Source organism: Engraulis encrasicolus, chromosome 24 (assembly GCF_034702125.1).
Source record: "Engraulis encrasicolus isolate BLACKSEA-1 chromosome 24, IST_EnEncr_1.0, whole genome shotgun sequence".
Classification (NCBI taxonomy): domain Eukaryota; kingdom Metazoa; phylum Chordata; class Actinopteri; order Clupeiformes; family Engraulidae; genus Engraulis; species Engraulis encrasicolus.
Genome location: NC_085880.1, coordinates 2903795 through 2918789, shown reverse-complemented (window position 1 = coordinate 2918789; position 14995 = coordinate 2903795). Strand labels below are relative to the sequence as shown.

General features: G+C 45.8%; 1 protein-coding gene across 1 annotated transcript in view; it reads left to right on the top strand.

The window, feature by feature from the left end:
- sptlc3 (serine palmitoyltransferase, long chain base subunit 3) overlaps positions 1–14995 on the top strand; it is a 58343-nt gene that overhangs the window by 6321 nt on the left and 37027 nt on the right. The window contains exons 5-6 of the mRNA XM_063192218.1: positions 4536–4660; positions 7663–7756. Of these exons, the coding sequence (XP_063048288.1) occupies positions 4536–4660; positions 7663–7756 (219 nt within the window). The remainder of the gene's footprint in view (positions 1–4535; positions 4661–7662; positions 7757–14995) is intronic.

The window sequence follows — 14995 nt, the reverse complement described above, 5'->3', positions numbered from 1 at the left end:
AATTAACACTGTAGTGACTACTACACAACAATGAGATTTAGTGTCAAAACAAAGGATTGCAACTTTAATTGCGAAATTTAATTGTGGCCTTATTAAAGGTACACTATGTAATATATTTATTAGTTTATTTCCAAAATGTATGCTGCCCATTCACAAATGTCATCGTTTTTCTACTTAGCACCTTATCAAATTCCAAGTATTCAATATGACTGTGAAAATGGCACTTGTAATACATGAAAAGACGGATTTCTTCATGTCCATTTTGAACTTCCAGAAATACACATTTTTAGCTGCGAAACTTACTGTACTTTGATCATACTAGTAAATATCAGCTTATTACTTCCATTCATGAAAAGATCAGATATGGCAATAGGCAGCACAGTTTCAATCAGCAGCATAGTTGCAATACCTACTCTGGCCACAGTTCTACATAGTGCACCTTAAAGGATTTTGTTTTTATGAACAAAGTACATATCGTAGGCATATTTCCTTTGTTTCAATCATGGAAGAGTACTGTGAAGTCACCTCCCGCTAGTGCTGTAGTCATGTGATATTTTAGTGATTGGTAGGAGTGACCATGCAAATGGTGGTTATAAAGATCTAAGGCAAAGGCCATCCGATTTATTGCCGGTAGTGTCTGTTTACACACATAGGGAGTGTTGCCTCCTGTGAGTGACTGTGCCTGAATGGAAATCGGAAGGGGGTGGAGGAAGGAGAGAGAGAGAGCTTATTGCTGGTTTCATCGGATGGCACTGGCAGTGACACCTGCTAGATTGCTGGAATGATTGGAGGTATCTCCAAGGCGAGGCTGTCTCTGGGTGATGGACAGGCTGTGTAAATCTCTGTCTCGAGTCTCTATATCAGCCCAGCATGCGTCTCCACACATCAGCCAGTTTGCAATAAGATGTCCACTTGCTGTTGAGCCATGAAGGCAAATATGAGCATGACAGCTGTACTGACACCTGACAGGCAGCCTGAGTTAGTCCAAAGAGACTTCACCCAACAGATATAACTGGAGCACTCGGATTGCTGTTGTCGGCTTGTAATTATTGCCTCTTTGTGCAGATGGGCTCGCTGGCGTGCTTGTTCTCTCTCTTTGCTGAAAAGTCTCATGTACACCTTAACATTGACATCTATGACAGCCATGACATCACTGAGAGCCTTAAGGAACAGACTTGGTTGGTACAACTTTGGTAACAATAAGGTTTTAACAGAGGCTCTGCACAATGGAGACATGCACCACGCATCCTCACCTAAAGTGAATTGTTATTTATTTAAAAAAATAACTATTAAAAAAATAATAATCACGTAGCAATTTTCCTGTTAACAGCAAAGCATTATATTGATGGAACGGTGTATACAGAAATACTACAGTTCTCGTATTGTGGTGCTGGAAAAGGCTGACATTTCGATGCTGTGTGTCTGTCTTCCTCAGAGTCCTGTTGACATCTATTCAATTTTGAAGTGGGGAAGTCATTGACAAAGACCCATGGGAGTTGACAAAGCAATGAGCATGTTTGGTTAGCTGCACTTCTAGTTTATTGAACTTAGTGTACTCTTGGGGTGAAATGATGAGCTGAAATGAATATCAGCAGAAAGGTAATGCAGCCAGTGAATTTTAATTGTCCCTTGGGAAGGTCTATAATGCTGTCTCGCTGTATTCCTTACCGTGAGAGTCCACAGGGTTCACTCTCTGGTAAATGAATTTTAAGAAATAAGATATTTTTTCTTGGACGGTGAAAATTGTATCCCTGTATTTCACCCGGATTGCCTCAGAGAAGCCAGAAAATCATTTTCATTTAAAAAAAATATTCTTCTAAAGCGTGCTTTTGAAATAAATAGTCATTTTGTGCCGAGTTCGTTCGTATTTTTCCCAGACCCATCTGGGTCATTAGACGGCTCTGAAAAGGTGGGCTGTTGTGTGCAAGGAGAGAGAGAGTAAGAGGGAGAAAAAAAAACGAGACCTGACAGATTTCCCCCGCTAGAAAGAGTGGACCAAATCTCCTAGAGGCAGCTAGCAATCTAATCAATTTTTCAAAGTCAGGCAGGGTCTAGGCCGGGCCGGCTGCTCCGCTTGGAGCAGAGGATATAAGCCAATTGCTTTGGTGTAGCTGGCACGCTGGAACCGTTTGATTGTGAGTAGCTGCTCCACTGTGGCTCCCTACGCTGTGCTGTGACAGGCTCACCGACCCAAAGCCGGGCAGTTTTAATCTAAACAAAAGGTGTCAGAATGAGATTGGAGAGTCGGTGGCGAGGGGAGGAAAATCCAAACCCAAAGATTTCTCTTTCTCTCTCTCTCTCTCTCTCTCTCTCTCTCTCTCTCTCTCTCTCTCTCTCTCTCTCTTCCTCTCTCTCTCTCTCTCTCTCTCTCTCTCTCTCTCTCTCTCTCTCTCCCTCTCTCTCATGCAGTTGAAACCCAGAGGACAGGGAAATCCTGACTAGATTTCAAAACACACTGCCTGACTGACTGAGGATATCTTTTTTAATCACAGCTCTTGGTCCTTGGCCATGCTGCCATTTTCCTTAGAGTTTTAATCAGGATGAATATTTCATGTTTATCCTGTGTGTATATCACTATCTGGCCAGTTCATTGTCGTGTTTCGGTGTTAGAAAGTAGATGGTCCGCACGTCTGGGCCTACATCATTCATTATTGATACTCTGTAAATGCACTGCTGTACAACCATGACCTTTTGAAGATATTGTTTGAATGTTAACTTGTAACGGAGAGGGACAGAGCGAGAGAAGGAGAGAGAGAGAGAGAGAGTGAGAAAGACAGAGAGAGAGAAAGAGAGAGATAGAGAGAGAGAGAGCGAGAGAAGGAGAGAGAGAGAGAGAGAGTGAGAAAGACAGAGAGAGAGAAAGAGAGAGAGGAATGAATAAAGCTGTGCTTGTCATTCCTGGTCCGTCTTTGACTCTCTGCAGTAGGGGTGCACAATTAATCGAGAATAATCGAAAATCGTGATATAATAGTGAAATCAAAATCTTGATTTCAATCAGGATTTAATCGTGGCAATAGTGACCGGCTTTCGAGAGCGTCCTTGAAGCCTGAACATACTGACAGGCTGGTCAGAAATCTGTCCACATAAGTTTCATGCTATTGCCTTTTACATAATTATTACAATCCATTTCATTTTGCTCATCCTGTATATAATTCATTCTTGTTTATATTTCATTTTGTTATATATATTTTTTTAAATCAGCAAAAAAACAATAATCTTGATTAATAATTGTGATTATGATTTTGACCCAAATAATCGTGATTATGATTTTTTTTCTATAATCGTGCAGCCCTACTCTGCAGCACAGTCTGCGTTGTCAATTCTTGGAGAGTAATGAATGTGACACTCTGGGTGTTGGCCCTTATCTCTAAATGGAATGTAAGTGTAAATTATCTCTCGTCATCTTCAAAAATCAGAGAGGGGAATGGGCTAATGAACCGAACAGCTGGACTGCAAGACGCACAAACACAAAAAACAAACAAACAAAATGAAACAAACAAATCAACAACCAAAATTAAACAAACAAGAGACAGCCACCCCTGAAGTGCAGATTGCAGAGGAGGCAGGCAGGCAGACAGACAGGCGGGCGGGCGGGCGGGAGGACAGGCAGGCAGGCAGGCAGGCAGCAGGCAGGCAGGTAGGCAGGCAGGCAGGCACAGGCCGGACAGACAGACAGGCAGGCACAGACAGGCGGGGCATACAGACAGGCAGGCAGGCAGGCAGCAGGCAGACAGGTAGGCAGGCAGGCAGGCACAGGCAGAGCATACAGGCAGGCAGGCAGGCAGGCAGAGCATACAGGCAGGCAGGCAGGCAGGCAGAGCATACAGGCAGGCAGGCAGGCAGGCAGAGCATACAGGCAGGCAGGCAGAGCATACAGGCAGGCAGGCAGGCAGAGCATACAGGCAGGCAGGCAGAGCATACAGACAGGCAGGCAGAGCAGGCAGGCAGGCAGAGCATACAGGCAGGCAGGCAGAGCATACAGGCAGGCAGGCAGAGCATACAGGCAGGCAGGCAGAGCATACAGGCAGGCAGGCAGGCAGAGCATACAGGCAGGCAGGCAGGCAGGCAGGCAGAGCATACAGACAGGCAGGCAGGCAGGCAGAGCATACAGGCAGGCAGGCAGGCAGAGCATACAGGCAGGCAGGCAGACAGGTAGGCGGGCGGGCAGGCATACAGGCAGGCACGCAGACAGGTAGGCAGGCGGGCAGGCAGAGCATACAGGCAGGCAGGCAGGCAGAGCATACAGACAGGCATACAGACAGGCAGGCAGAGCATACAGGTAGGCAGGCAGGCAGGGAGAGCACACAGGCGCTAACAGGATGATTTGCATGCTTGTCAAACAGAGTTTAGGCGGAGCACACACACATTGCTGCCATACTTCTCTCACACCACATTTCCTCCCTGTGACCTCGCCTGAACCTGCTCTGACTTGTTCTTTCTTTTCTCGCCCCTCTCTCTTTCTCTTTCTCTATCTCTCTTTCTTTTCTTTTCTGTTCTTGTTGTTGCCTCTGCTGCCTGCTCTGCCCCTGCTGCAGGTAACCTGAGTATTCACGAGGAGTTGGAGCAGCTCGTAGCCGAATTCCTCGGGGTGGAGTCTTCCTTGACCTTTGGCATGGGCTTCGCCACCAACTCCATGAACATACCTGCGCTCGTCAGCAAGGTGTGTGTTGTGTTTGTTGCTGCTGCCTTACTACGCCTTCCACACACCCACTCGGAGGAGTGTAAACCAGGCAGGGTGTTGATGACTAACATACCGCACATAAAGGCACACACAAGCACACACAAGCGTGTGCGCGCTCATGCACCGTACACACAGGCACACACACACAAGCAAGCACGCCCACAATTGTACACACACACACAAACACACACACACACACACACTGTGTACACACAGACACACACACACACACACACTGTGTACACACAGACACACACACACACTGTGTACACACAGACACACACAAGGACGCATGCACACGCACACACACACACACACACTGTGCACACACAGACACACACAAGCATGCCCGCCCACAAACGTACACACGCACACGCACACGCACACGCACACGCACACGCACACGCACACGCACACACACACACACACACACACACACACACACACACACACACACACACACACCACATGCACAAACAAGAACAGCTCTCCGTAGCACAGATATACTGTAGATTGTGGAGTGTCAGTGAAGCTTCCAACCGCTCAGTAGATAAAATCGTCTGCACACACTGGCACACACACACACACACACACACACACACACACACACACACACACACACACACACACACACACACACTCATTAGATTTACAATTAAGGCAATCAGTCGCTGTAGGCCAGGAGTCAGTGGCTTGGACAGCAGATGACTGGAGGGAGTCACACAGTCAGGGACCGTGTGTGTGTGTGTGTGTGCGTGTGCGTGTGTTTGTGTGTGTGTGTGCGTGTGCGCCATGGCGTGTTTGTGTGTGTGTGTGTGTGTGTGTGTGTGTGTGTGTGTGTGTGTGTGTGTGTGTGTGTGTGTGTGTGTGTGTGTGTGTGTGTGTTGTGGAGTGCAGGGCAGGGCAGGGGAGGGAACTGGTTCATGACATGTGTTAACTCTGTGCCCTCCGCTGTTGGCACACAGACCCTGTCCCTAAGAGCGGTGACACTGGTGGCACAGAGGCTGTAGCTCAGTAGCAGATTTGATTAGACTGAAGGCCTGGGGGCGGGGAGGGCAGTGGAGAAGAGAGGAAAGAGGAGTGGGGCTGGGGCTGTGTGACGCGGTTGTGTGTGTGTGCGTGTTCATGTGTGTGTGTGTGCGTGCATGTGTGCGTGTGTGGAGGAGGGTCATTTGTTGGGATACAGAGGGCAGTGCTTCCGGGCAGCAGTTTTTCAGCCGTAGAATAATGAGAGAGAGCGAGAGAGAGAGAGAGAGAGGCTGCAATTCCCAGAGGATGCTGATTGCACTGACTAGACCCATGGATGCCCTCAGCTTATCCCCCCACAGCCCCCTCTCCTCCCAGCAATGTGAGGGTGGGGGTTGGCTTTGGCTTTTGGTAGCTTTGCAGTGATGGTGGTGTGGTTGGTTTTCGGAATATAGAGGAGGCTGCTTCTAGCCACCATTTTGTTGTTATCATGTATAAGAGCAAGAGAAGGGAAAAAGGGGAGGGGCACCACAGCCTTGGAGGATGCTGGTTTTACTAACTAGACCCATGGATGATGCCCTCTGACCCCCCATCACAACCCCACCTCCCTCACCATCTCACCTTACCCTACCTAGCCCAGAGGCTCCCAGACATTTTGCTACTGCAACCACATTTTAGACCTAATAATATTATTTCGCATAAATAAATAATATTGTATTAACCATAGAACTTAAAGGTGCACTGCGTAATATTTTTAGTAGGTTATTTGCAGAAGTCATGCTGCCTATTCACAAATGTTGCAATTTTTCCCAAATACTTACGACCACCACCACCAGATGGTATTATGACTAGGAAAATTGCACTTTTTTCATATATAAAAAGGTGGATCTTCCCCATGTCCGCCATTTTTAATGACCAGAAATTGACGTTTTAGCTGAAAAACCTAGTGTACTGTGATACTAATAAATATCAGTTTATTACTTGATAGTACATTTTCATGAAAAGATCAAATTTGGCAATAGGCAGCCCTGTTTCAATGAGCAGCATAGTTGCAATACCTACGCTGGCCACAATCTTACACAGTGCCCCTTTAATGCTGTCACAGTTTTGCAGTGTTGAGGTCCTCTGAAGATAGCGTGCTAGCTAGGAGGGGGTGCGGGGGCAGATCAAGTGTGGCAGCTGCTGCTATAGTGAGGCAGGCCAAGCAACCTCAGGGGTCTTGCTCAGATGCCCTGCCACCGAGACACAAGCAGCATGGGGCCTCACTCGGACCGCTTCCATACCAATTCAAAGCCGTGTGTGTGTGTGTTTGTGCGTGCGTGCACGCATGTGCGTGCTTGTGGATGTGTGTGTATTTTCACCCTCAGTCATGACATATGGCTTCACATCCTGGCGTTTCAAAAAGACAAATGAAACCTGTGAGAAACTGTACATACAACAGCCTCCATACATGTTTTGAGAGCTGAGGTTGTTTAGGGAAACGGCACAAACTATATACCACCAGTCTGTGCAGAGGACACCACAGTAGAATGAGGGAGGGTGTGTGTGTGTGTGTGTGTGTGTGTGTGTGTGTGTGTGTGTGTGTGTGTGTGTGTGTGTGTGTGTGTGTGTGTGTGTGTGTGTGTGTGTGTGTGTGTGTGTGTGTGTGTGTGTGTGTGTGTGTGTGTGTTAGAGAGAGAGCAAGGGAGACGACATTAGGATGAGGGAGGGGATATGTCTTTGTGTGTGTGTGTGTGTGTGTGTGTGTGTGTGTGTGTGTGTGGGACAGGGCACACAGGTAGTGCCACACGAGAGCTGCATCTTGTGGAAAAACATCTGTTCTGCACTCGCTGTGTCACCTTCCCCTCTTGTGACCAGGGAAACAACACGCGCACACACACACACACACGCGCGCGTGCTGATTATTCCGTTTGTTCTGGTATCCTATGGTGTCCTGCTATCTGTGCTCAGCAAGTGTGTATTCAGCCATGGGAGAGGGTGTTTTGTAATGCTCACTCTGCTCCCCTTTTGCACAGGGCTGCCTTATCTTGAGCGATGAGCTCAACCATGCCTCGCTGGTGCTGGGAGCCAGGCTGTCGGGGGCGACCATACGAGTTTTCAAGCACAACAGTAAGTACAACCAACCAAGCAGTGCTCAAGGGGTCGGGAGGGGGTGGGGGGGTGACATGTTTGACTTGAAAAAGAATGGTCGTCGCACACTCAGAACTTCATGAAGTTACATTTAATAAGACCGTGGTGACATGTTTGACATAGCATACTCAAGGTATGTTGATATCATTCTTTAGTCTTTCTAAGGCTGGTATTTCTGGCTCATTTTGCACAGTTTTCAAGGTTCGATAAATGCAATATGAAAGACGTTTTGTGCCTGACATGTTTTGTGGCTCAACATGTATGGAGGGGATTGGGGTGACATGTTTGACATAGCATACTCAAGGATGATGGCATTCTTCAGTCTTTCTTTGGCCAGTAGTTGTGGCCCATTTTGCACCAACATGATGCTCGACATGATGTTGTGTGTGCGTATGCAATATCTGAGACAGCATACCAAAAGAAGATAGCTTTCCTTACTCTGTCTTTGACTGTTACTGTATTTGTGGGCAATTTTGCAACGTTTTCAAGGTCCGATATGATGCCTGTGCGTGCGTATGCAATATCTGAGACTTTTTGTGCCTGACATGTTTTGTGGCTCAATATGTATGGAGGGGATTGGGGCGACATGTTTGACATAGCATACTGAAGGATGATGGCATTCTTTACTCTTTCTTTGGCTCGTATTTGCGGCCCATTTTGCACAGTTTTCAAGGTTCGACATGATGCCTGTGCGTGCGTATGCAATATCTTTGTGTCACTCAGCAATGGCAGCCACAGGTCCTCCGCATGTCTGGCAGCATTCCTTGCGCTTGAAAAGACACACTTTGCAGCGGGTGGCGAAAACACTTGAGGCAGGATCTGATGTGTGACAAACGGAATGTGGAATCTAAAGAGAGTCATGTCACTGATGCAACTAGAGCTTGGTTCCGTTGAATTTTGACAGGTGGTTTCGGGAGGTGGAGAGAGGGGGATGGGTTGTCACTTTTATTGTATTAGTGTGTACTTAGATGCCTATCTGGAGGCATACATCATGTGACAAATGCTGTAGATGGCAGGCCAGAATGAGTGGTTTAGTAAAAAAGGCATGTTTTGGGATAAGTGATGATGTAAGCAGCAGTGAGTGCTGTGGAGTGCAGTTGGAAAATCTCTGCACAACGCATGTTACCCACCCACCTAAACCACACAGCATGTACACACCCAAACCATTTCCTCATTTTAAGTAGGCCATCACATCCCACTCGATGTGGCCTGACCTAATCGTATTATGTACACCAATTAAGCTTTTTTTCCCAGTGAAGCAAGTATACAGTAATCTGACCTTGAATGCAATAATTTCATACAGCATTGACTAATATGCGCAATGTGTGAAGGCATGGATCCTCTTAAGTCTATGCCCATTGTATTGTACAGGTCATAGAATAACAAAAGCTTTGTTGATTTTGACTGACAATGAATTTAGAGCAGGTGGATTAAATAAGAAAGGTTAGTCGGGAGCGCCCATGGTAAACAGGCAAGGCAGGTTTACTTGCATTTCATACTTGCGGGTTACTTTCACCAACATGCAAAAGTTTAAAAGTAAACAAAATGAAAAATCGCAGTTTAAAGCTAAAAAACATTCGTAGTTCACTGTACAGATACAGTAACATAATGTATAATATCTGTGTTATTTGTTCTGCCAAACAATAGTTTGAAGTGAGAAAGTCTTTTAAAGAAAATCTTTTATATCTACAGTAGAATAGAATAGAATATCTTTTATTTGTCATTGTCATAGTAACAACAACATTGTGCATTCCTTGTTGATTGAGGCAAACAATTGATTACGTAGTAATAATGAAAATTATATATATTTTTAAAAAGTTTATATGAACTATGCAGAATTTATGGCCGCTAGATAAAAATGTGTGTGCACAAGACTTAGCAAGTATGTTGTGTTTTGTCTCAAGTCAAGTGACGATCGTTTGGAAGGCTAAATTATATTGCCATTGATATGACAGATAAGAAGCAACTAAGCAAGTGGTTTGTAAAACACAATTGCATGTTGGCAACCCTGGCTCTAGTATGCAAAAACCCGAACTTGTTATCTGTCTGCCTGTTCATTGCTTAGGTGATATCTGGGTCATTGACATTTTTCAGTCGCAGACGTCAAGGTGCTGCAACCACTACTAATTCCGCTATTGTATAAACAAAATGTTTATTTTTTTTGTTTTTTACTAGATTATCTACAAAGCATATTCAGTGAGTGAACATTAATGACCAATTACTAATTAATCCACTTAATTAACTGACAACCGCTACTAAAAATGTCAATCAACCATGAACCTAGCTAGACCGTGCCCTCCTAGTGACACAACACCTTTAGCGTTGCCACTTGTCAGGTCAAGAGCAATGCAAATATCGTTTCTGAGCTCCCGGAAAATTGGGAACTCCTCCCACTTTGTCAGGAAGCAAACAACCATGGGGCACCTAAGTCTCCACCCCTTCCGGGCGGCTTCTGGGGCTGGCAACGGAAAAACTTTTGACTGGGTTGTAATGGACTGATCAAAGCTATTTTCCGACCCACCTCGCATTTCCCCGTGGATAACACATATGCTGTGCCTCAGAATTAATAACAACCACTGGTGTGCTTGTTGACTTCACTTGGCAAGCGATTTTTGAGTTGTGAATGTGCAAAAATATGTAATTATTTGGACTACACAACAGACGTCGCATGTCCGACGTGCAGCCACTTAAGCCACGGTGCAGCGGTAGGGTTGGCTGTGCCTCGGTTCACGTCAGATATGCGAGGCGCAAGTGTAGTCTCCAACACAGTTTTGCACAAAAGTTAAAATAACGTTTCTTGCGTGCCGAAAATGAGTGGTCTTACGACGCAAATCCAAACCTTTCAAATTCACTGTCATCATATGTGAAATCCAGAGCACATGCCAAACGGGATGAGGATTTAGCTTGACTCGCTCCATTGACTCGCATTCAAAATTTTGCGAGCTCCTGCCCCATGTATCGGAAGTAGAAGGGCGTGACTTAGGTGCCTCATTAGTGAACCAATTGAGACAGGTCAACCATGCCGTTTGGGAAATGTTAATTGTGATGCTCTTGGTCAGACCAAGTCTTGAAGAGATTTGAAAGTCGATGATAATCAGGCTACCATGAACCATCTCCAGTTCAGCAATCTAACTGTCTGATGACTCCTGTATGTGCATTAGTATCTGCTGGTTGAGATTGAGAACATGATTGAATCCAAATACGTGACAGGGTGTTTTTACTGTCTGAGATCAGGATAGACGCCTCTGTGTGCATGTCCTTGACGCGCACAAAATGACATAAACAACCACAGGGGTACGGCAGAATGTCAAGTGAGGGCCACGGTGCCGTAAACATGCACACACACAAATACTGATGAGCACATCGTCTCAGGCACAAAATACATGATGAACACATCCTCCCTAAGTGAGTGAATGAATAGCATTGACCTTGTGATGGAGTCCCCCTTACAGACACAAATACCCATAAATTTCTACTGCCTATCTCACAAAAGCTTGATGGCGGGTTACAATTGCCTGTGTGCTATGCTATCAAAGACGTGCGTCCTTGATACCCGCGAAAGAGCCTGGAGGAGCACATGTTGTGGAGCCTATTCCAGCAGGAATGCTAACTGGTGGCTGAGCTAATGCCTTTAAGGACATTGCTGGAGTGGCTGTATTGATCTGAGTGGGTGATCAGAGAATAGCTGGGGAGATCAAGGGCGTCTCCTCTCCTCTCCTCTCTCTCGTGGGCGGGTTGGCCAACACACACTCAACTCATGGCCCCGAGGATTACACACACACACACAGCACTCTCTGACACGCCTCAATCCAGGGGCTTTCAACATCCGTGTCTCAATATAACATTTCGCTGGGGCAGTAACACAAACTCGTCATTGCCTTTAACATGAAACGAGCAGCAGACTGAATTGACAACAAAGGAGACAAAGGTTTTCTGTTAAAAACAAGTCAATACACACTAGTAAATCAAAGGCAAACAAAGTCAACACATTTTTATGTGTCTGCCTTGTCAACTTTTAATACGGTGAAGGTTAATAAGGTGACAAAAAGCCAAAGAAACCAACTTGCTTTACTCCAGTGCTTCTCAAACTTTTCCCATCATTCCCCCCTTCGGAGGGTCTGGATGCTCTCATGTCCCACCACCCCCCATCCACCCCAAGCAGCAGCAGTACTCGCGCTGTTTTTACTGTCGCTGCGCTGTGTAGAATCGAAGGAAAAGTGACTGGTGAGATAAAACGAAGAGGGACTGCAGTGGAATGCAGATATGTGTTCATTTCCTATATGACAATTAATAATGTTTATAATTATGTATATAACACTTAAAACTTATTGGCTTATTGGCGAGACAGGAAATCATTTCCTTGGGGGGAAAAAAAAAACAGATGTCACACGCCCCCTCTGTGATGCCTCCGCGCCCCCCCCAGGGGAGCTTACGCCCCACTTTGAGAAACACTGCTTTACTCATAACTCCCCTTTCCCAAGTGCTGACTCTAACTTGCACTCACTGCACTCTGTGGCTGACTGTATGCTTGGTCATTCTGTATGCCATTACCCACTGCAATGGTTAACAACACGTCAAACTTTCCATGACAAAATATGCATGTTTTGTGGCTGGCTGTCCTTTCTGACTTCAAGACACGCATCAGGCTAGGACGTGTGGGCACGGCACAAATTCTGGCCTCCTTTTCATGTGTCACCCGCCATCACGAGCTGCCTCTGATGTGTCTTGAGAGATGTCAACATTGTGTCATCGAGATGAGTTATGGCACACATGTGGCTGTTTCCCTAGCACACCTGCGTGTAATAAATGTGGCCTGGCCGGGCCGACAGTAACGTGCGGTATAAGTCACATAAGAACCACTGGCTGACATGTTATTCCTTCCATATGGATGATCAGTGGAGGTTGGGAGCGTTTTCGCTGTCATCTCCGGACATGTGGCTCTCAGTTAGGACTCGGGCTGTCTGCCTCCAGTTATCCATCAAGCAAATTATAGGCCAGGGGCCCAGCCCGCGCCCCCTGGTCTCATTGCAGTGGGGCTGGCATAGAGACGCGGCAGCGGTTCTGTGTTATCTGCGACGACCTACCGTGCCATCAAAACTCGCTCTGACATATCCGCCTGGGCGGCTTTTAGAAGGCGCAGCGACGACGTACGTACACGTAGAATACTAATTACAACGCTCATACGACTTGGCACCTTTGGAATAGATCTATTGAGCGCTATGAAGAATTTAATTTCGTGAGATTCAGGAGGGAATTGGATATGCTTAAAGATCTGGACACGAAACAAAAAGCTAACCTCTGTTTAGATCTGATAAGGTCAGTCCTATTGATTATGAACTATCTGGACATTTCCATTTATCTCCCCGTCCGTCGGTCCGCTGGCCTGCTGCTGCTGCCGCTTAAATCACTGCGCCAGGGGACTGCTGAGATTGCATGTACGTAATGCAGTACAAGACATTGCCATCTACCACAGGCCAGCGCTCTGGGTATGAAACAGGCCTTTTTTTCCCTCCCAATTCCTCGCTTCTGAAGGCAGAACAAATGAGACTATGTGATGCGTGAAACGCGGGAGGCTCAGATCGGAGCTGACAGGTACAAGCCGGTCTAGTCCAGGGGTCGTCACAGCAGGCTTCAACACGGGCCCTTGAGAGCCAGGGCGGAGACATTGCCATCTGACCTGGAAACAAGCACACACCTTTTTTCCTAGCACATGGAGAGGAAAAAGTATACACGCACACACACAAAAAGTCTGCACTTTACCTCAGACAGTCAGAGTACAGTAAGTGACTTATTGTGGGCCTACACAACACACAATACAGTTCCAGCTATTACTGTAAAACATTTAGTCATGAGGACTGACAAACTCCTTCCTCCTTTGTTGAAAATCTGGTCCTGTGATGTCATGGTTGAATGAAAAGCTAGTGGTCATTAAACTTTCATATTGTTATTAGCATGTACTGTATGTAGGCCATTGTCCTTTTAGTTTAAGATATATGCATAATGTTGTGTTTTGTTATGCGTTGTTATGTGTCATTTGATTGTGAGTGATCATTTCACATTCTTGTGAAATACAATGCTTAGTTAAACATTGCGGAATAGTTCGATAGGTAAGGTAAACATGGACGCCAAGGCTAAACTGACTGACTTCCCTGTTATACTGTAGCTCCTGATACAGTGCATTTAGTGGCTGCTAAAAATCTGGTTGCCTCCATTAATGAAGACAAATGACTGTTGCTCAGCTTTTTCATTTGTAGCCATATTTTTAGTTCAATCCTTTTAATGCAGTCTTATCGTGATAACAGGACATTGAGTAATAGCCTAATACCAGTAATTGGATTGCACAACATCGACCAGAAGGACTAAAGGAAGTTTGTAATGATAGATGGTATACTCCTCCTGTTCTCACACCTACAGTAGTTGCTTTCAAACAAATACCATAACATGTTGTACCATAAAATCCTATCTATTTGAAAGCAAATATCACGTAAATTCAAATCTGAACTCGTTGAGTAGTTTAGTATGGCTTATCTTACAAAGCCCCTGCCAACACAACACAATACAATAGAGAACCATCAACCATCAGGACAAAAAAGTGGCGGAGCATTCAGGGAGGCAATTCCGACATGAAAATAGTCTCAGGATTGTCGATTGCACAGTTGATTGTTCATTTCAAAGGAGACCACTGGAACATTTGCTCTTGTGGCGAAAAAAAGTGTTTTATCGTCGCTGTTCAATACAGAGACAGAGTGATTACTTTTCTGAACCGCTCACTCTCAGGACATGACTCTGTATCTGGGTTAAAGTTCAGCCTGTATTTTTTTGGTCGCTGCTCTGTCTTCCACTGTGAAGCCAATGCTTATTTATATATACTTCTTGTCTCGAAAGAACACAGAGTGCACAGAGCTGTGACCTTGTGAGGCAGCGATTCCTTATCGGCCTGGTGCATCTATACAGTACGTCTAGTGTTGCTTTATAGTCCCTGAGGATATTGAGTTTTTTAGCGGGCCCGTGTCTGTAGATATTTCCGTTTTCGGTACAGAGAGTGACAGAACTGGTTTTGTCCGAGGGTGTGCCACAAACAGACTCATGTTGTGTGTGTGTGTGTGTGTGATGTGTTTGACTGTATATCATCATCATATGTCACTCCCTTCCGCCTGCTCTTCTCCCATAGTCCACCATGGTGTGTTTAACGCAGTACAGCTCCTGCACGTGCAGCAG